The sequence below is a fragment of the Lichenostomus cassidix genome, chromosome 8 (assembly GCF_008360975.1).
Source record: "Lichenostomus cassidix isolate B80296 chromosome 8, HeHo_3.0, whole genome shotgun sequence".
NCBI classification, from domain to species: domain Eukaryota; kingdom Metazoa; phylum Chordata; class Aves; order Passeriformes; family Meliphagidae; genus Lichenostomus; species Lichenostomus cassidix.
The window spans coordinates 8,764,167-8,787,346 of record NC_139489.1 but is presented as its reverse complement, the minus strand read 5'-3'; the positions used below and the strand labels follow the sequence as shown (position 1 = coordinate 8,787,346).

At 37.9% G+C, this 23,180-nt stretch overlaps 1 protein-coding gene across 5 annotated transcripts in view; it reads left to right on the top strand.

Moving 5' to 3' along the window:
- Positions 1 to 23,180, top strand: part of MAST2 (microtubule associated serine/threonine kinase 2) — a 185,366-nt gene that overhangs the window by 3,784 nt on the left and 158,402 nt on the right. For all 5 annotated transcript variants that reach the window (XM_085067704.1, XM_085067702.1, XM_085067712.1 and 2 more), the window contains exons 2-3: positions 17,410 to 17,557; positions 20,910 to 21,052. In XM_085067704.1, the coding sequence (XP_084923830.1) occupies positions 17,410 to 17,557; positions 20,910 to 21,052 (291 nt within the window). The remainder of the gene's footprint in view (positions 1 to 17,409; positions 17,558 to 20,909; positions 21,053 to 23,180) is intronic.

The window sequence follows — 23,180 nt, the reverse complement described above, 5'->3', positions numbered from 1 at the left end:
TGTACATTTGCTGACTGCATTGAAGGAGAAAAATGGGAAGTTGAGGTGAAAGTGATTGTTGCTTATGAATGATAGTCACCCTCATCCAGAGGCATATTTCAAGCACTATCTGTTTCCTTATCATGCTGACATAGCTGGTTTTCAGCATTGTGATATTTATAGTGAAAGATTTCACATGGATCATAGCCAATATTTGTCAGAGTTGCTTTTATTAGCATTTTCTGCTTCAGGTAGAAGACGAAGTCCTCATAGAAAGGATTCTCCAGTTTCTAGAAGAGATGGCTGTAGAGGGCTGTGATGGAGTTATACAAGACTGTGGTTGGTCTGCAGAGGGTAGGTAGCAAACAGCAAATCACTGTTTCCTCTAGTATCAAGTGATGACTCAGGCTTTACAAGAGGTGGATCCTCGTGCAAAAGGAAATGCATGTATTTTTTATTTTCCCCCAAGGGATGTAATAGCTGCAAAGGAGGAGATTAGGACTGAAAATCATTTAATAGGTAGACTGGATCCACCTGAGGAAAACACCTGAAATCAGCTATAATCTAGGAAAACATTGGAATTGGGCAAATACATGATGCTTCGTTTTGCTTGTCTGTATGGAATGCCTTTGTTATTTTTATAAGTTCTTTTCCATGAGGAGTGGGTGTTAACGTGTCCCTAACAAATCTAAATGCTGTCTTCCTTTGAAAGCAGAGGGATGATAAACAGATGTGAGGAAAACTGAAGTATTGTGGCAGCTCTAGAGGGATGGAGGTTGAGAGTCAGAGAGTAAAAATAGCCAATACTGAGTACTGAGCATCACTGATGACATTTCCTGCTCTAAAGGCATGCAGGGAACTAGTGAGTGCTACCCAGGGGTGCTTGCTTGGAGATGTGGCAAGGTGAGGGAACAGAAACAGACCCCATCACTTCTGACAAGCTTCCCTCTCTTGCTGGGGTTGACCATGGAGGGATATCTGAGTAGATCACAAGACTTTGTGGCTTTGTTAGTTAGTAAGAGATGAAGGGGAGAATAGTAGCAGAATCTCAACAAGCAGTCTAAGGGGCTGGTAGAGGGACTGCAAGTTGTAGAGGCAGGATTTTGGGGTAGATGGAACCATTTGTTGTGTACAGAGCTTAACTCAGCTGCTGCTCATGAAGAGCTGGACTGAAATGTTGCTAAACCTGAAGGCTCCCCTGCTGTGTCTGTTGTATAGGAAATGTTCAGCTGATGCCAGCAGGAAAACTGCAAACAGTACAGAGAAAGGCCAAAAACCTCTTTAGTCCAGCTTAGATTTGTATTGGAGAGCCCTTTCTTTAGGGCAGTCAGTGCAGTGGGTTACCTCCAGCTGTAAATGTTGACCTACCTGAAGAAGGGAGATCCTGTGTGTTCCCCAGACAGTACATTTAGTAATTTCTGCTCGGGTAGGAAGTCGTTCCTGAGCTTTGAACAAGCAGACTTGCAATCAATTCATTTAACAATGACTGTCTCTTGGAACTATAGTGCTACAAGCTTTCTGAGAGTAGCAAAAATACTCCTTTTTCTCTGTCTTTGGGACTTTATTGATCTTTATGTCCCAAAGCCAAAATGGAATACTGAGGTTATCCAATGTGATTTCCCCTCATGTGCAGTCTGTGGAGCTTACCTGAAAGACAAATTAAAACATCTCTCCTAGAGATTGATCTTATCTTAGCCTTAGATCACGGTGTGTTTGTCACCTCGTCTGAAAGCTCTGCCAATATTTAATTATTCCTGCCGTTAGAAAACTAAACGACATCTTATTTCAACGCTTGTTTTGTCTAATGGCCAACTTTCAGCTGGGGAATATGCCTGTGCTAGCACAGGCAGTAAAAATTCTCTACTATCTGATCTCTTTTCCATGTAGAAGAATTTGAAATGTTAAATTAAGCTTTGGTTGGAATAGAAGACACAGTTCTTTTGCTTCTAGAACTCTGTGCTTTTCCCTCTTGATTGTTCCTGGAGTGTGTGCCAAACCCAGGTAATATTCTGGCAGCAGCCTGGAATAGTGTAATTGCAGACAAGTTTCCTTCTTCACTACTCTGATACTTGTCTTTTTACAATTTTGGGGATTGCATTACCACAGCTGGGTGTGTCATATGAGAGAGGATTTTGTAACATTATGCATATGTGGATATTTCTCCTCCATCTATGAGTAAAATCATGCAAATTGGTCCAAGACTACTTACAAACGATAGGTTAGAAAGCTTATTACTCCTTTCGTGTTGTCATTGTGTTTTGATTCCTTTTTTTCTTGGAAGGAATGGCAAAGGATCTTTTCCACTGACTTCTCACCCTGTTCTTTTTTGGAAAGCAGTCAGTCACCAGCAGGGAGAAACTGGCCAAACACCAGAGTGCTACTCAGATTTATTTTGTCTCCACAGCTGCAGAGAAGCTGTTACCATGCTTTCCTTGCTGCGTGGCAAGCCTGGAAACTGAAGAGATCTTTCTTTTTTTCCTAATTAGAACTTCTGTGCTTCAAATATAATACATTTTTTCTTTTCTTTTCCCTTTAGGTGACATCAGTGCTAGTAAAGGCAGTGCAGTACCTCTGTTGTGATGAGCGCTGTATGTAGACTGCAGAACAGTTTGGTGTTCTTTAATTATTTCTGCCGTGAGTCTTCCCTTTTGATTGACAAGTGAAGAATAAAGCTTTTGGACTTCAGTTGGCACTTTGCTTCTGAGTTTTCTGTACAGCTCTGACTTTCAGGTTGCTGATCACAGCTCTGTTGCAGCTCCCCTCTCCTTGGAGCCTGTGAGTAACAGCTCACAACACTCAAAGCTGTTTTTCTTAACTTCATGTCAAAACCTACAAGCAGGGTTGAAACTTAATCTGAAGAAGATGGAAGTTTATTTTCAAAATTCAAGCAAATAAACAGAATCAAATGGAATTATTGCTAGCAATGCAGATTGCATTTGCAATCAAGTGTAGTTTTTACTATTCACATTCCATAAAGGCAAATATAGATTAATCATAGCCAAATATGTTCTGTAAATGTCCTTGCTTCTTCTTATCAAAGGAGGGATGGAGTGCTGCTAGCTTCTAGAAGATCAGGAACCATCTGGTAACATAAATGCTTACTGCCACCTGTTCTGTGATGTTCTTTAGGGTTGACTTTAGGGTAATTCTCTCCTGTGCCTCTTTTGTCAACGGAGCTAAAGAAAGTTCTTAAGGAGGACATTGGTAAAGACTCCTAAATAACAAGCTGTGCTTGTGGCATGCCAATTAAAACTCAGTTACTGTTTGCAGACCTCAGACTTCCTTTTCTCATCTTCCTTTGTTGCGGTCTAGCTCTCTTTCTTATGACAGGAAGAGCACAAAAATTAAGTGTTGTTCTCTAATAAGAAGATGCCCAGTTCCAGTCTATGGAGCTTCTAATATGGTAAACCAAAATCCAGAGTGTATGGTTGGCTGGCAAGCATTCTTAGTTATCCTCAGACTTTATTTTCTGAAGTTTATCCCCTTCTCTGTATAGAAATAAAGGTAATGAGGAAGCCAGGATGTAGCTGTGGAAGAATCAGCTGCTTCCTTATGACATGCATGGTTCTGTCTTTGTCTTCTTCTCTGTCCTTTTTCTGAAGAGGCAGGAAAAGAAACCAGAAAGAACAAACCTCTCAGTGCCCCATAGGTGTGTCTCACTGCCTGCCATAAACTGATTGTTGTTGATTCCAGAGCTACTCCGGCCTGATTTCTGCATTAGCCATAGGTTTGCCTTTCTGTGTCCTCATTGAGCAGAAATGGGAGCTCCTGGCGACCTGTTCCTCTGAGTTCACTTGTGTGTTCATACTAATGTTTAAAAGTGTGGGGTGCTGAAAAAGTGACTGAGGGAAAGAGTCATCTAAAAGCAGGCAGAGGGGAATAGAGTCAAAGAATCAATTCTGTAATGTGCTTATTAGATAATAATAGAATTGAGCCAAAAGATAAATCCAGACGCAGACAAAAAGGGATGTAGAGTCAAGTGACTGATTCTGCAATGGGCTTGTTAGATAAGAGCAAAGTGGCACTAGAGGGCTGATGGCACTTGTCTGGCCTGAGAAAATAGAATCATCACTTCTCTCGAAGTTGAGTATTAATGGACAAATCTCTTTTGTGTAAATCAATAAGTAGGTAGGCATTGCATCAGCAGCTTGGATGATTCAGCTTGTCCATGCGAGATTTCGATTTCCTGTCACAAGTGAAGAGTAAGAGCAAATACTGTGTATTAGCCACATTAATTTAATATCTTGCATATTAGAATAGCTAAGCAGACACTGGAGAGATGCAGTGCACTGCATTTCTTGTCCAAAAGCAGTATAGAAGTGAAGGAACCAAGAGAATTCTGTCAGAAGTGCCTGGGTTTGGTGTGGTGCTGCTTGTCTTTAGAATAATTATTGGCCTTAAGATGCTGCTACTACTTGCTGTTTGTTACAGAGCTCTTGAGGATAACAGTGGGGTACTGTCCAAGCCTAGGATTAGGCAGCTACAAAACACTCAAAGATTTTGGATATATTCCTGACTGGATGCTTTGGGAAACCAAATAATATCCAAGGGTATCGTATTGGTAGAATGGGTGTGTGTTATTGAATTTACACCTAGCAGTTGACTTATTGAGCAAGCTCATCTGCCTTGCAGCACAGAGTGTGAATGTTGTCCTGCCTGTCAAGGTAGTTCTTAAGAGTCTCTAGAAGGGGCAATTCTTTATTTGTCTCTGATAGATATTTTTTATTGCCCATGCTGCCTGCCGTAAGCCAGCATAGCTTCAGTGCTTATAAGAAATGCAGTGGATTATTGTAGATATGATGATAGGCATTTATTTAAAATAAAAGGGTTTTTTAAGTCTTATTAAATTCTTATTCATGGAAGCTGAGTAGCTGAAGCTAATGAAGCAGTGAAGACCACCAGGCTGGTGAACTAATTGAGGCTAAACCAAAATGCTTTATCACCCAGCAAGACTTTGTTCCTCAAAAGCCACAATAGATAAATGGACAGGTCACATACAGGCTCAGTGATTTCATTTCCACATCAAATAATGATGTGCTGTGGTTAGTGTGTTTTTGTAGTGATGTAGTAGTGTTTGAAGCCTGGTGAAAATTCTGCTCTTTGAAGGGAGGAACTGAGTCCATGGACATTCAAAAAACTACCTTTGAAACCGGATTTAGAACTTTTTAATTTGCTTTTTCTCTAAGATGTGTTTTTTGTGACTTTTTTATTTAACTTACTGCTTGGATCCCATAAACCCTAAATCTAGTTATCTGTCAGAAGTTATTTTCAAATGTTCTGTTATAAATACGCATTACAGTGCAGTGAGAGAAGAGGGTTCAAGACTGACAGCCTAGCAATAATTTGGAAGTCTAGCTTACAATTTTTTTTCCTATTTGAAATTGCTCTAGTGTTAATGGAGTCCATTATGTACATGGAAAATGGGATGGTGCTGTATTTTTTTCCAGGAAAATACGGTCTTTGCTATTGGAGTTGCGTCGTAAATAGCTTCATTTTTTGTTATACATACAGTAAGCACTTCTACCAATAAAACATCTTTTAAAACCTTGTAGTTGGTCTGGATTTTCGTGAATGTAAAAGCAAGACAGCAATTCAAAACATTCCATGTACATGTTTAAATTTCCAGAAGCAGATGGCACTGTTGAGGTTGAACTGTGGGGAGTGTAAGAATTTTGAAATGTAATTTCTGATTCAGTTTCAGTCCACACATGTCCATGTGAGCTGTCTATATGGGAAGATTGTCTCTAATGTTTCTTGTTATATGGTGTGACGAGTAATCCACCATAAACATTCTCAGCTGTTAGTAGCCAAAATAAGTTAATTAGTTAATGGATTGATTGATACTTGGATAATTTTATCTTGACATTTACTGAGTCATGCTGTGTTCTGAAACTCTTTTTGTAGGTGTTTGACATATCAGCTAATTCAGCTAATAGTGAAAATACTTAATAGGAGTTGTAATAAGAAGCTGATTTTCAGTGCACTTCTGGAATGCACCTTCCAGTATCTGCTCATTGTCCAAACACCCAGCAATCTATTCAGGACAGATTTCCAGTGAAATTTTTGCTTCTTTGGAGCTCATTCAGCTAGTCCTAACTTCTTGCAGTGACTGTGAGCTGTCTTGTGGAAATTAGCTGAATATACACTGTGTGTGTTTATCACTTGGATATATTAGCTGCTAGCACAACAGGATTAAAAAACAATAATAGATTGTGTAGGTCCTGCCACCCCCCTGTTGAATTTCCCCTATGGGATTTGATGGAAGAGTTCAGAGTAGATTCTTTCAGGATGGAAGAGAAAGTACAGAAAGGTTACAGTGGTAAACAAATGCTGGCCTGCAGCATATGGAAGGCTGTTGTGCCAAAGACTAAATTGTGTGTGCAGTTAGACCCAAACTTGAGACACTTGGTTGTGTTTTCTTAATCCAGACCAACAAAAACTAAGCAGAAAAGGTACATCCCCCAAAGAGTGAGGGGAATTCTGTCTTGGGATGAAAACTTGAGAAAGCATTACAGCTGCATTTCAGAAAGCTTGAAGACTTTTATGAAATGCAATACTTGTCAGATTGATTAATTGATGCTCAAGTCTGTTTTCCTTTTATCCTTTGAAAATACAGCTGTCATGCTTTGAGCTCAATAATAACTATTTAAAACCCCTAGTTTTCTAATATATTATTTTTCTAATATGCCTTTCTGGTGCTGTGTATAATGGGAACTTGGTGCTGCTGCCTCTGCAGGTTATTTTCATCCCATCAGGATCATACACATGCAGAGGGACTGCACAACACCTGAGTTAGATTCTGCAAATGGTTTAAACAAATGGGTAAAGACTGTCTCCCTGTGCATGTGGAGCTCTTTTAGTGGAGTCTGTTGGGACAGGACAAGGGGTGATGGTTTTAAACTGAAGGAGAGTTGATGTAGATTAGATTTAAGAAAGAAGTTTTTTACAAAGAGTGGCACACACTGGGATAGGTTGCTAAGAGGTGGTGGATACCCTATCCCTGGAGGGGTTCAAGGTCAGATTTGAGGGGACTTTAAACAACCTGGTCTAGTGAAAGTGTCCTTGCCCCTGGTAGTGGGGCTGGAACTAGGTGGTCTTTAAAAATCACTTCTAACTGAAGACTGTGTATGATTCTATGATTTTCAGATATCCCAGGTGCTAAACTAGGGGTTTGCTTTTTTTTGCATTGAAGAGTGCATAGCTCACAATCATCAAATTGCTTTTCCATTCACTCTTTGTTCTTAGAAAACAATTTGTTCTTACAAAGCAAGTACACAAATGACAAAACTACCTTTGTCTTCTCTGCAGCTTTCAAAGAATCCAACTTCGCTAATGCAAGCAAAGTGTTAAGCTCTAGGAAGGACAAAACTGGACAAGAGTGTGTAATGTAGACATGTGATGCTACATGGAGAAAATGCACTGATAGTGAAGTAATTTCATGTCTAGCAATGTTTCTTTGATGTTTGTTCTCTCAAATCTGGTAGTTGCATGTCCTCTGTTCACTGAGGACTAGCAGCTGCTCTTCTTATGACTGTATCATACTCCAGTTTTATTGTAAAGAAGGTTTTATAATGCCCCAGAGCAAGGAAATGTCTCAAAAATGGAATGCCTAGTAATTGAAACAGATTTATTAGTTGCTGAAATCATACCCTTCAATATTTAGTAGATTTACAAGCATTTTATTATCATAAAAATAACATTTTAATATGGAGCCTTAGTAAAGACCCTTAGAAGGAAATGAGGTAGCCAGAACTGATGTCAAGTGTTCAGGACAGCACCAGAAGATCAGAGAACAAATGAATAAATTATAGTCACTGTTTTAGAGAAAAGCTTATAAATGAGTTGTATGGTTATTGCAGTGACTGAAGGCATTTAGATGTTTAAATATCCAGGCATAGATGAATGCAGTGACATGTCAGTAGCAACTAGGGCTTTATTAATTGACTTAAATTGGACCTGTGCAGTATGAAGGTGGCAGAAATATGACCGTAAAAGTTAAAATTATGCATTCATTTAGTTAGTTGTATATTCTTTGACATTTACATTAATCCCTGTTTTTAGGATAGAGGAGATTCTGTTTTCATTGTTGTTTTGCCAGTTTAGCAGATGCTTTAGCAGAAGTGTCTGCTGACTCCACTCTTTGTTTGTGCTCAAGGCATGGTGGTGTTCATGAACCTAACACTTGGGCATTGATTTTGTTCTCAGGCAGATGGGAAGAAATACGTCTTGTCCTTGAAAAAATTTTGGCTTTTGTTCCTTTGTGATGGAGCTGTATTACACTACTTGGTGAGGAGAAGCTTTTGTGCAGATTATAGAGTCTCCATTTCTTTGTGCAGACATTGATAAGAATTGTGAATTAGTTTATCTTCGACTGCCATTTAATGGGATTTCTGTTACGAGAAGCTAAGGACTAGGCATTTGTTGTGTTTCCAAAGCCTGACTTAATTTCATTTAGGTCTAAAGCCACTGGTAATTTTATTTTCAGCTTTATAATAAAATGGTAATGTTTTTTCCATTCTCTACATGCCGATCTGCTGTTGAGTTTAAAGGAAAATTTGTTCTCAGGAAAACTTCACACAAGTGCTTCTTATTTTTGGCTCTGAATCGATCTGCTTATCTCCTTTGTGGTAGGAAGTGAGAAGGTTGCAGATGGTTCATGGAAACAAAAGTATTGATGCCTAAGCATTGGAACTTCTACAATTTTTTTTTTTTAATGCTGCAAATAGAGTTCATCCTCAGTGATGATAACACCAGATTAAATTGTGTCTTGGTCTCCCTTTGTCATGTATATGAACAAATAGTATTCTAACTCTTACCAGTCCATTAGTTTTTGTTATATTTTATTTTGCCAGTGATCTCTGTCTAACTGTGGATGGTTCCACCACTACTATTGTTCATATCTGTGATACACAAAAAAACATCCTGGGCAAAAAAAATAGCGTTGCTAAAGTAGATTTCTGTTGTGTTTTCCAGTTTCATACTTTCCTTTGTGCAATATTTGCTATTCAAGTGAGCTTTAACTGTTAATGACCAAGTCTTAAGTTGTATTACACATCTGTAAGTAGCCAAAGAATCTCTGATTAGAAAGGCCCCTTGAGCTCACCTGAGTGATTCTCCACCGAAGTTCAGTTCATGGGTTGCTTTTTTATTTTCTTTGTAGGCAGCTTCATTTGAAACAAGCCTTGGAATAGCAGTTGGGCATGGATTTCTTTCCTCTTGCCCCCTTAGTCTTGGGACAGTTTTTTAAGGGCAATATCTCATTCTGGGCCAATAGATAATTTTATTTGAGACTGTGCTCCAAACTTAATGGATCTTAACATTTTTCTTTGGAAAGTGCTTTTTGCAAAACAAGATTAGAACTCTGCATCATTGATAAAAAGTAATTTTTATACAGCACACACATTTTAATACACTGTTATTGTTTGCTTGTCAAACTTTGTATTTTCAGCTGTTATTTTAATTTAAAAATATTTTCTTTGTGCCTTAGACATAGAAGGGTCTATATTGTTTTGGGTCAAGAACCAGATATGAATACAGATAACATCTCTTAGTTTTTCCAACTCAACCTGGAGGATTCTCTCTGAAATGTATAAAATCAGATGAAATGTTCTTCCTGATCCTGTTGCTATGAAGCAATTGTTTGTGTGAATTGAATGAACTTAAAACTTACCACTAGGTTTTGTTCATCTCTGTCCCTAAAAAACCAGAGTTTACATTCCACATGAAAATTAACTAGATTGTAATATTTTAATGGGCATAAAACAGAATTTACACAGGTATAGATAGGTGTTTTATGTTGGTTTGTTCTTTCTCTGTGAACGAGACAGAGAGACAATGTAATGTGCACAAAAATCAATATAGTTGGATGTCTGAAACCTCCAAAGTGAGCATCGGTGTTAGAGGGAATGAAGGTGCCCTGCAGAATGCTCTGGTAAGTCTTCTTTTTGTAGCCAATATGAAATCATAGGTTTCTTTGCCTGCACAGGTTAAAATGCAGCCTTTTCTGCTGCTTGCCTGGTTCCATGAGCAGTTCCCATTCTAGTCTGTCTCATAATTGTAGTAGAAGGTGTTAATCAGTGTTTTCTGTGTAATAAATATCCAAATAAATCTGTAAGGAGCGGAGAAACATTTTCTTTGCTGATGATGTGGATTATGGTCTTTAGCAAATCTAAACATGCGCCTCTATTTAACCATATAAAATCTAATAGACAAGAATAGAGAAGATAAGGGAGTATTTGATAACACACAGGATGTTCAAGAGAACTTGCAGTAATTCTAGTCAGTGATGTTGGGACACATCACATGCTTGGCACACCTTTTGAGTGCATTGAAAGAAAATCTTCAGAAAGAAGGTGTTTTGATGTCTTATAAGATCAAATTTTATTACAAATACCTTTTTTTTTTTCTTTGGGGAGAGGGTCATATTTCTTTTAATCCTTACAGCATATGAGTAAGGATGATGAATTATAGAGTTGTTTTGTTTTATCTGGCCAGGAGTTAATATCCCTGCTCAATACAACCTTTTAATGTTTGTAATACTCACACTAGAAGAGCAATGATAAAGGAATGATGTGGCCTTAATGCTCAGTGTCTTTGTTCAGACTGGTTTTGTTGTCAGTGCAGCTACTGAGCCTGGTGTGAGGTTTGGAGTTTTGATAGAGTGATAGTGGTTTCTTTGAGCCTCTGTGAAGTCTGATACAGTCTTTAGAGGCTCTGTTTCTTTTTCTTTCCTTGAAGAAATTCATTTGGCTTTAGGCATTTACAAGCTGAATTCAATAATTACTCTTTACTTTTTGCTGTTGGGGAGATCTTGAAGTAGGATTGAATACTTTGTTTAAGCCATTTGATTTTTTTATGTAAGGACCAAACATTCAAACTGATACAATTTAACCATCAATGACCTTGTCTTTTAGACTGTGGTTCCATTAGGAATAAAATGATTCTGCATCTCAATGGTCCTCAGAAAGGGGCTAATAATGTACACAGTTGTAAATATTTACCTTTTCTTTTTAACAAGCTTTTTCATGTGATCCTACAGCTGGGACACTTCATAACAAAGTTAACAGCACTAACTTCCCTGATGAAACATTAAATCTTCTGATTCATTAGTTCTAATCAAACATACCCTGTAGTTGTTCCTGGAAGAGTTAACAAGGAAAAAAAAAACCTCATTGAAAGAGCAAGATAAGGAGTGTGTATCTGACAGTATAGGCTTCTGATACTGGGTCTTTCAGGGAGCATTCCTTTTTATCTTGTTTGTTTGGTTTTAACTGTGGGATTTTTTTTATCATGAAGTTTTGAGTTTGTGACTTTTTTTGTCATCTGTGTTATAACTGCAGCTGAGTGTACAGAGGAAGCTGTAGGTACTCAGGATGGTAAATGGTGTTTAAAACATCACTGTGGCGAGTAACAGTTGGCTTTGCAGTCATTTCGAAAACTTGATATTGACACCAAATTAAGGTTATATATTTACTGGAATATTGGAATTTATTATTAAGGAATGTTGGAATTTATTGCAAAGTTCCTCAAATAAGTCTACTGCAGAGAAAAATAATGTACAACTCTCCTCTGTCTTTAAAATACTGGCACTTTTATAGAATGTAATGCATTCTGTAAAGCTTCTCTCTCTTGATGATGTCATAAACCAATACATTATAGATCCTAAGAGGCTATGTTGATTTACTGTAATTTTCCTTGATTCTGCTGTCTCTGACATTTTTCAGGGTGCTGCTGGCAAGTACATGAGTTAAGCAGATACAGTTAAAAAGAGACTTAGTTGCAAATTCTTATTTAGTCTACAATTTTGGTCACATGTGGGTTCACCCCAGCTTCCTGGTAAACTGCTGGTCCTCTCCTCTCAATGTGTAATGTCCAGACTGGAAAGTTAAGGCAAATTTCAGTGCTAGATACTAAAGCATAAATACTATGATTCCATTGCACTAATTGCTACTTATATAGATAGATATTTGGTTTGTGATCTATTCCCTAGGCCTTTAATTTTCAGTATATTTTAGAGTATATTAGAGCAGGCCTAATGACAGGATCAGGTTTATCTTTCATTAAGGGTATGCACACAGATTATATAAAGTGATGAGGAAAGGCTGAGGAGAAGAAGAATGCTGCTCAGATATGCACAGAGCCCTGACACAACAGGCTTTTATCTTTTAAAGGACAAACAGTACTGTGTTAAAAAATAGAAAATGCAGCTTTCAATGTTGACTATTTCTGATGCTTTCAAAAAATTCAGAAAGTATCAAGTTACCCTCAAGTTACATTGCTCATTGGTTATCTTCTTTACAAGATGGGCTAATAAAAGTGAATTCTTGGCCAGTTTATTGTAGTTAAATCTTCATTCTTCCGTCCAACACTTTGCTAGGATTCACTTCCAGATGACCTGAGGTTGTTATGCTCGTTAGGCTTCAAAAGAAAGATTTCTCGTTTTTCTTATTAATGGATTTCCTGTTCATAGAAAACTTTTGTGTAGATTCCCCACCCCCTGGCTAACAATTTAACATGTTTTGACCTGCAGACTTGAATATTTGTCAGTCACAGTTGAGTGTTTTGCTCTTGTAGAGATCACGAGGCAGTTTATGTGTTAGTTATAACACAGTCACATGTAAGGAAGTGTCCTTTGGATGATCTGTTACATCCTAAATGTAGGTCATAAAACAGGGCTTGAGAAGTTTTATCCCAGCATTGGTCTGATGCTGATGTGTCAGTCTCACTAATTGTGTGATACTTCACCTGGCAGTCCAAGGAAAACAGGAATCTGCATGGAATTTGCAAGTATTCACTGTATACTGCAGGAATTTGCAGTATTCACCTGCCTTTTGTAGATTAAAGACCTGTGTTATGCTGCTCTGCTGCAGCACCATTAAATGAACAGTGGGGAAACAAAAGAGCTTCTGAAGATCCTTGTGGTGGTTTATGTGCTGGTTCTTTTATTTCCTGCTTTAATTGCTTGGAACCTTTCCTGTGCAGTGGGACAGAGAGGATGACTGAGAAGGTTCCTTGGAGCTATGTTCTGAAATTAGCAGATCAGGATTTTAACAGGGGATATTAGTGTGATCAGGCACATTGAGAAGCACATATTGCTTCTTGTCGTTTGTCTGCTGCTCCTGTCACAATCTGGTTCTCCATCCAGCTGAGTGTGATAACCCCACTGTGAGATTTCAGGCAAGAGAAACAGACTTGTGTGTTATTCCAGTATCAGAGCTATTTTAATGCTTTTTCTGTGCAAGTGTGGTGACTGAGCTGAGAAATGCAGAGCCTCTTGATAGTCAAGAAAAGCTTTGGCCATTCTTCTTCATATCCTGCTATTTCAAGTTATGTGAGCAAACTTTTGTGTACCTTTGTACATTGTACAGGGACTGATAGCAATAATCTTTGCCTAGCAAATCAAGATTATGTGACACTTTTATCTTCTGTCCTAAGCTTTGCAGGAATCAGTTGGCTGTTTGAACCAGACTTTTTAGCTTGTGGCAAAAGCCACAAGCCCAAAATAAATTAAGTTTTTTATCACCTTTGAAAAGAAATGAATGGAGAGAGGCTCATAGTCCTTTTCACACGGTGTGGGCAAAGTGTTACGTGCTTACTAATGCTTTCATCTCTAGAGTTGTAAAATTTTTTTCTTTTGAAAAGTGGAAGTGGAGTACTTAAAATTATGGCAGTTTGTGCTATGTAATCTCTTGTTCAACCACTTGCTCTGATAGATTAATTTAGTAGTTTGAAAACATGTAAGCAAAATTTTGCTCCATCGCTGCAAAGAGTTTCTTTATTCATCGATTTGGAATGTTGTGTAAGATTTTTGTGTTCTTTGTATGCATTGCTTTGGGGCAAGGACAGGGAAAGATCTCTTCCTCTAGGCTTTTTTCCTTCCTTGTTTAAGAGTGGTAATGTAATCTACTGCTATTTCCATGCAGTTCATCTGTGATCTGCAATATCAAAGCAGGTTTTGATGGATGAGTGAAGTAAATTGCAGTCTTATGAAAGACATCTCTATTGTTGTCAAGCTAAAACTTTCCCTCTTTATTGTTTTGCTGACACAATATGGGCACAGCTCTTAGAAAATGAAATTTTGAACTGGCTGTGTTGCACTTAGCATTTTTTAAAACATAACAGGCTTTCTCAGAACAGTGCACTTTTTCCCCCCACTTTTTAAATATATATTTGAAAAGTGAGCTAAACAGTGTATAAACCTGCAGAATGTGGTTGGAGGCCTTTTCTTCCAGACATGCAACACCTCTGTAGTCATCTGAGTATTGCCCAAGTGTTTAATGTGCTTATCAAAAAAAGAGTTGATGAAGAATTTTCCGTATGTAATATGTACCAAATCCACTTTGTCTAGAAGTGTGGATTCTTTGGTGAGCGTGGGAAGCTGTTTTTACTTTTCTACTGTTCCTTCCCTATCTCTGTGGTCAAAGTCTGGTTGGAAAGCTGAAGCTGGGGACAGCTGACACATGGAATGGCTTTTTGAGAAGGAGCTTGTGCCATTGGGTTGACCTCAAAGGTGTGTGTAGGCAGAGTATTGTAGCTGATCAGATACTGTGGTAGGAGTAGGTGTGCCCTTCAGCTGGGGAACTTTTGATTTAGATGTTATCAGATCTAAAGACTTGTGTACTGTAACTCAAGAAGACACATTAAGACTTTGTAATTATTTTTGCCAATAAAAAGAGGCTGTGTATAGAGGGAAAAGGGGAAGGGTAGGGAAGTGGGCACATTCTTTGCCTGGTAGGGCTATGTGAATATCTGTGTATTATGTGAAGAGAGATGTAAAATAGAGAAATTGCTTGTAACGTTACTCACTACTTTTCTTTCTGACTTCAGTGCCTTTCCTTACCTAATGTGCCAAGTGAATGAATGTTCTTATTTAGTTGCAGTTCACTGAGAAGGACTGGGGAGAGGTGTATATGTGTGTGTTTGTGTATGTGTTGAAGGGGAGGAGAATATGCACCTGCAGGGGAAAAACCAAAACAACAAAACAAAACCTCCAAACCACCAACAAACACCCCCAAAACTTTGAACAAAGACGTCCCAGTTAGAACACTTCCCTTCTTGTTAGTCTTTGACATTTTAATTTTAACTGCTGATAATGTGCATGGGGCCTTTCAACACATGACTAGCTTCAAGGGAGAAGCTGGATACTGACGGATACTGGGAACATTTGAAATTGAAGCATGAGGTGTGTGAGAGGGTAGGCTGGATTAGGTTCTTAAGTAATTTGTTTGTACCCTAGAGTGCCCATGTTTGTGGGTTTGTTTTTTTTTGAGGTGTGGTAACTTCAGACTGTCAGAGGTGGTAAACATGTGCTGGATTTCAGACATTATAGGCATTTAGGACAGGCCTTATTAAAAGTGTGTATATGTTTCTGTATGTCTGCTTTTATATATATATATATATATATATATATATATATATACACATACATATATATATATATATATATACACATACATATACACAGATTTAACCATGTTCTGCCATCCTGAATAGAAGCAGCAAAGGCTCTCTGCCCTTGGCCTCTGTAGCTTTCAGAGTCCCCTGTGCTGGGGTACTGCTAATGCTGCAATTTAATATTATTTAGCTTACTCTCAAGTTCAAAGAGAAAGACAGGTAGATGCCTTTTCAGCTCTACAAATGGCAGAAAAGCAGAAGTGTAGGCTGCTGGAAACGAAAGACCTCAATACCTTTGTGGGGAAGGTCAGAGACAAATGAAAATGTGACACTCTTTGCTCCAAAACGTGTACAAGGAACCATAAGATTAAAACAGTTTTCAGCTTGAGCAGTTTTCTCTACCTCAGATCACTTGTTTTTGAGCCTCTCCCCACTCCTGCACCAACACAGCTGTTTGCAGCTGTATGGTGAGCTGGGTGGGTGAACTGACCTGCTCTGGTACCCAGGTGTCTCTCTAGGTCTGGTTTAGGTGCTATGGAGACTGAAAGTGTGACCAGAACTAGAGAAGAAATTGTATCCAGAGCAGCCTGGGAAACGTGCACCACTGAAGCTGATGTGGAGCAAAGCACTGCTGTCCCTCAAACAATAACAATAAAGTTATTCAGTATTATGAGGTGCCAAAAGATTTCATGATTAGAAGGAGATGGGGTCTAAGAAAGGTTGAGAATGAGTGACTCAGAGCTAAATGAGAATTCTATTTCAAATCCCAAGTCAGATTTTTTTTCATGTAAAAACACTTTATTTGCCTCCTTCCCCCCCCACTCCTTTCCCTTTGAGGTTTTTAAAGTGTGTAGTCCTGGTCTGGATTTGACAGTTTGAGGTATAACACTGTAGACTGAATAGATTTGAATTAATGACTTCAGAAATAGATTTTGACTGGAATCTGCAAGTTTTAATTAAAAACCGTAACTGGTAAACTAGTTTTTGATTTAAACATAATTTTAAACTATGTTAAATAATGTGGTAATGTATCATGCAGGGAACGTTTATTTTTCTGCCTCAGATGAGATTTTTATGAGGATAAGCATGACTTGAAGTGCTGTATAGCTAATGAGAGACATTTGAAATAAAATGGAGTAGTCCATTAAAACAAGTGGAATGTTTCACACTGCTGCAGAGAAGGGAGAACTTGAGCAGTTCATCTATATGGGCTGTAATGGAAAGTGTCACATCTTCAGATCCATGTCTGATAGCAATGCTGGTAGTTCTTCCTTGGGTGTGGAATGAGAGTTTGACACCTCCAGAACAATGAAAAACACGAGGAAAGAACTGTGGTTGAGCTTGACACTGCTCTGCCTACACTATTGTGACTGAAATTTTTCTGTATGCTGTGAAAGGAATTCACATGTGTGGGAGTGTTTCTGACAAATACATGTCTAATTTTGTTTGTAGTAATAACAAAGACATGACATAAAGGCTGATCATTATCCTAATTATTATTTAGTTATGCATATGGTCTTCATAGAGCTGTAACTTATAATAGGAGTTTTGGGTTGCAATAGACATTGCAACAGTTTCTTTACAGGTGTTACTCATAGACTGGAATAAAGATTGAAGAAGATTGGAGAGAGTACTTTTGCTTTAGCAGGAAATAGCTTTAATCAAAGCTGAGCCTGTTTTTTCAGTACCCTTTTTCCCTACATACTGTAAGAGAAAAAAGCTGCTGTAGCATAATTGCCTTTTTCTGACTGTTATTAATGGTGTTTCTTACAGCAGTGGTGTTCAAGGACTGCAGTTGACTGGGACCTTGTGGTGTGCTTTCTGTGCAGCCGTGGGGCACCAAAGAGGGGGATTTAATGTTAAATGTTGGTTGTTTTTGTTGGTTTTTTTTTTTTTTTTGGAGGGGGGGAAGTGGGGTGGGGTGTGTTTCTTTATGTTTTTTTTAAACAGCCTCCTTTATGCCTTGGAGATTGCATGTTTCTGACAAGGGATACTTGGCTGTCATTAACAAAATTCTGCCTGTTTTTCTTTCTCCAGGAGATGATAACAGAGTCCACTCCGCTGCGTTGCAGGAAGCTCAGCAATCCTGACATCTTTTCATCTGCTGGGAAAACCAAACTCCACCGACAGCTAAGTCAAGATGACTGCAAGCTACGAAGAGGTAGCTTGGCAAGTTCTTTGTCAGGTATGCCATTTTGTGAAGACAATATGACACTTTGTTAGTATTAAAGATGCAGCATTGTTGGCATAATTGTAACAAAAGATACTGGTAAGTCACTGGTAAGGTGACCTCTTGTTGGCAGGGCATACAAAATTTTATGTAAGAAAAAGATGCAAAAAGAAATGTTAGTAGAAAAGACTGAAAAAACTTGGATTTAGAGGGAAATTTTGTATATTGCCCAGACGGAAAAGTTAGAAGCTAAGATTCAATATGCAAAGTTGAAAGAATGGAGTGGTGGAACTTTGGGTGACACATCAATGCATTCTTGCCCCTTTTAACATCAGCACTGAGTGTAAGCTTGCCCACTTTGCCATATTGTTTCTTATTGGGAAGCTGACTTTTCTATCAGGTTCAAATTATTTAGTTTCTTTGGGTTCCAAAAGCACTGTAGGCAACTGGGATTCAAAGTAAAAATCTTGGTTACTAACTAGATGTTTTTTCAGTTTGTATAAAGTTTGTTTTTTTCTTGTGAACATAATGTTTAACCCTGTAATAGAATTTAGTTTGTCAGCTGTAGAACCATGGAGCAAGCATAGGTGAGTAAATAGCCAAAACCAGACCAAATTCAGTAGTTTACTTTTTTTCCAAGACTTTGCTAGTGGGCTAGGGGATGGTTTCACAACTGCTGAAAGCGGATATCAAAGTCTGTGATGCTGGAATAGAGCATAGAGAGCTGCATGATCAGTCTAGAATGAAAGAGCTGATATGCCTGAATGCCACTGTTGTTCTGGAGGGTTAACTTGCAGCCCATTTCCTCCCTAATTAGGCTGACTGTTTGCCTATTTGCATGTTAGTGCAAGAGCTAGAAGAGTTGGAAATTCTCAGGTGGAGGGGAAGAGGAAGAAGGTGAAACCACCTTTTTTGGCATCAGCATGTGCTTGATTTACATGATTGTGAAAATACATCCAGTCCCTCAACTTTTATCAGAGGAAGATAAATATTTTCATGTTTGAGGTGTTAGGTGTAATAGAATTAAATAAGCAGTAAAGTATGTATGTTTTGTTTTGGCTTGGCTTTGGCTTAGTGTTTTGCTTGTAGTAAGTGGCTAGTTTCTGAAAAATGGAAACATTCATAATGCTTTGTATGCATGTAAGTTTGTTCTTCAAGTTAGGTTAATCACTAGAGGAAAACAGAAGTTTATCAACTACACAGCTGTTGAATGACTGCAATAGCCCAAGTTAGTACTGTAGTTTTCTTTTTTTCCTCCTTTGAGTAGAAGAAAGCAAACAGGAGGAAGCAGGAAAACTGGAAGTTCTGTTCTATTTTAAAAATAATTTTTATGTTTGGAGATTATAGTTTCAGAACAGAAAATTTACAGGAATGCCATATTCTCCAGAACCTGTTGATTCATCTTAATGATTTTTCAATGTACTATATCTGATTTAGGAAAGGGTAAAGAACCCCAACAAGATCAGTCTGACCCAACTGGATAAACAAATGTACATGTTTAGATGTTTATTTTCAGTGTGGGTGTTTGGAATGTGTGCAGAACTTCAGGCACGGCAGGGAAAGGCTTTAGCTTAAAGCTCCATCCTAAAAATGATTCCACCTTATTTTTGCCGCAGAATCAAAAAAGTTTATTTGTAGATTTAGATTTATTTTAGGTGTAGATGATTGTGCATGCAAACTGGTTGGCTGAGATTTGGCTCTTGATGGAATTCTGCCCTCCTGGATTTAGGTTTGGTGGAACTAAAAGGAGCTATTGATAACTATATCTTATAGAGACTTAAATAAAGTTATTTTTGCTCTCAAGCACAGGTATTTTAAACTGCTAGATAATTATATTATTTGATCTGCTATTTTAGGATATCTTTGCCAGTGCTGTACAGAGATAAATACAGCAGTGTACATTTCTGTAGTTTTAGATCTCTGCAGGCAAAATGAGTAATTGTATTTATACATTATCTTGAAAGTGATCAAACCATGAAAATCATGTCCACAGCTCTAAGCAACTTTAGTGGGACTAAGAAAAGGGTACTAATATGCTGCTTCTCTGTTTGCCAGACAAAGTTGAGCTTACTCATCTCTCATACACTTTGACTCATTCTGTTGCTGTGTGCTTGGCCCATTGCTTGTAACTGTCATACAAAATTAATGTAAACAAGTTAAAAAAAGAAAAAAAAGACACCACTTCCACTCTCCACCCTACCCCCAGCATTATGGCTGATCCCATTACGTGACAGTCTTCCAAATATTGCAGCCACTTTTATGGAACTAATGTAATAATTCACATCTAGTTCCAAGGTGAAGTTGAATTTGTAAATAGTTTTCTGTCTCTGAGAGAACAAGTATTTTTCTACAGCATATATGTGATTAAAGGTGTAGATTTCCTGCTACTTATCGCAATAAATGATTCCTGAGCATGTAATACTCCACTGAATACAAGAATCTTTACTGTGCTTGAAGGGAAGGGGTGTGGGGGGGGTGTTGTTATTTAGTCCCATAATCCTAACTTTAAGGAAGACAGGTATTATCCACTCCCATTTTGAACTTGGTGAAATTGAAGTACAGGGGTTGACTGACCAGACTTACAGAGTAAGTCATCTGGAAGCTAATAACTAAACCCAGATTCACAGACTTCTTCACTTATGTGTTTTTAACCACAGAAACATCTTCATTCTCTTTTTTCTTTGTGAATGACATTGTACATAAAAGGAAGCTGTCAAGCTCCATGAAGTCAAAGTATGACCTACTTTGACTTTGGTTCTTTCTCATTGTGGAAATTTACTGCTTGATGTTTTTCAAAAAGGAGTGTTGCATTGACTAGAAAATATGTATTGAGCGAAAAAATCCATCCGTGGTTCAAAGGAAGACAATATTTAAACATACACTATATTACGTTACAGCTGCATGAAATGCAGTGCTGAATGTTCCAGAGGTAGAAGAAAGTGGGGATGTGTAGATGACTAAGCTATTTAGAGGAGATAGTATTTTACAATTAGGAATGCAATTTCATAAGAATTTTAAAAATGACACTGAAGAGATTTTGCCTTCCTATAAGACAGCAAATATTTTTTCCCTTTTAAGCTGTGTGGAATATGAAAAGTTATAAAGTGACTGCAGTCTGTTTTTAGAAGGTTTTTGCATTTCCCCATTATCTCATAATGCAAAGTAGATTTTTTGGCAATCATTAGTTATGAAACATAATGAATATACTGGTAGGGTGCTCTTACAAGTTCTAACCTACCAAAATCTTGAAATTGCTTTTTTATTAAATGCTTTTTCTTCACATCCAGTATTTGTTCTCAGCTTTGTACTTTGAATTTGCAGACTTGTTTAAAAACAAGCTGATGGTATTTTGATTTTATTTTTAAAGGAAAACAGCTACTTCCATTATCAAATAGTGTCCACAGTGGAGTTGGCCAGACGATATGGCAGCCTCCTGGAGATACCTCCAACCTGGTCCGCATGAGAAATCAGTCTCTAGGACAATCTGCTCCTTCCCTTACTGCTGGTTTGGTGAGTGAGTCTGGGAATACTCGTGGTGCTTTCATGCTATAAAAAGTGATGTGATCCTGTGCTTTAGTTTTTACCTTGTTTTCCCTGCTCCTGCTTGGTGAAAGCAGCATTTTGTTCCTGTGGGACTTTCTAGGATACAGGGTGAACTAGGAAGCTAATATGTTCAATCTGCTTTTGACAGCAAGAAAAAAATTGCGTTGGAGAATAATATCTTTTTGGGGACATTCCTTCTCAGTGCTACTTAAGTTGCCTGATTCCTGAAGAAAATACCACTGGAAGTCTAGGAGATGTGAACATAGGAGCCTAACCATTTCATACAAGTTTAACTGTGATGCAGCTTTCTGAAGAGCTACCTCTGCCTATTTCCCTAGGGAATAGCTAGGGGGATGAATCCGAAAGGGATAACTGTCCGAGGAATTGAAGAGCTGGAACTGACATCTGCTCTTCCTTGTGGTTTCTGTCAAAAGATTTTGGTAAAGTGAAAGTATTTTTGAGGAATTTTGCATCAGTTAAATTAGTATTTTTTAAGAACAGGGTATTCTGTATGGGGACACACACTCGGATGGCTACAGTCAAGTCTGAATTGCATACAAAAAGGAACATGTTTTGTTTGTAGATGTTCCTTATTACCTCTAAAAATCTAAAATCACTGAAGTGTGAGTAGATGAGAAATACAAGAGTAGGAAAAGACAGTTACTTGTGAGTAGGCATATATGCAACAAAAATTGTTGGTAAGTATTAGACTAAAAGCAAAGTTGAAATTTTTTTGCTGACTATCTACAGAGTTAACTTGTGTAACAACTTCTACTCAAGTTAGGAATTTTGGCGTGTGCTACTAAGAGAGCTGCAAGTAACTGGGTAAATTTGTTACATTGTAAGACTGTTTTGAAGCAATGGCCCCTTAAGTAAAAGGGTGTACCTTGGATATAGCCCTGAGAATTTTCTGGGGGTTCCTAGACAGTTTGGCACCATCACACTATGAAACGAAACTAAAATCTTTAATGTTCAAAAAGCCACACATTTGTGTTACAACTAATTTTGATTTCACAATGAAGTAATTGTAGTCTTGACATTTTCAGACATGTTACTATTTTGAAATTCTTCTGATTTGATTTAATTGTATTGTGTCTTATTTTGGTGCCTGTTCAGAGTTTACCTTAAATTTATGCTCTCATCAGTGGTTCTAAGTTCAATGATAACAGAAAGGGAGAATGCTCATGTGAACTTGGCATATAAGTATTTATCTGATGGGGATTAGAAAAAGTAATATGTTAAAACACAGGCCTGTTCTCTAGAGGCAGATAAATGCCTTGAAACTCCGTAGCTTAGGGTAATGAAAATAACTGTGCTTTAAAACAAAGCATTAATTCTCAGATATTTAATTTGGAATACTAGGTTGTTGCTTAACAGCTGTGTGCAGCTCAGCAAGCTGCAGATGTTTGCATATTATAATTCTGCATATTACTCATATGCTGTGTTTTCAGTTTGTCATGGCAGTGTTTGTGCTGTCTATCAAATGTTCTGATAGAAAACACACCACCAATGAGTTATTTTAAAATAGATTAAAATTCTCTGTTTCCTAAGTAAAAACAGAAAAAAATAATCTGTAAATCCAGGTTTTGTCCCTCTGTGATGGTGTTTAGGTGCTGAACTGTACTGTCACTTTTCCATCTCTGTATATTCTATGATGGGCTGTGTGTTCATTACAGTTGCAGTTAATTAAGCCTAGACATTAAAAATTTTTATATGAAGTGGGTTTCAAAAGCAGTGACTAAAGAACATCACAAGATGAACACTTAATTAAATGCAGTGAGTCCTGGGATCTTGGAGCTAGTTACATGTTTGCAGCTGTTTTAATATGCTTGTGGTATTGAAATACGTTTCACAAATTAGAATAGCAAAAGGTCTCTTGCCAGTATAATTAATCTCCTTTGAAGAATAGCTCTATTAGGAGATGAGTAAGTTCAGTAATGCAGAGTGTCATTTAATATGCCAGCCTTGACTGCTAGAGCATTTAATTCTTCTATTATTTGTTGTAATACAGTAGTTGGATAGCTAGAGAGAAGTGGAGTGTGATTAGAAAAGCCAGGAAAGCTGTGTGCATTGTTTCTGCTCCCTCTTTCTGGCA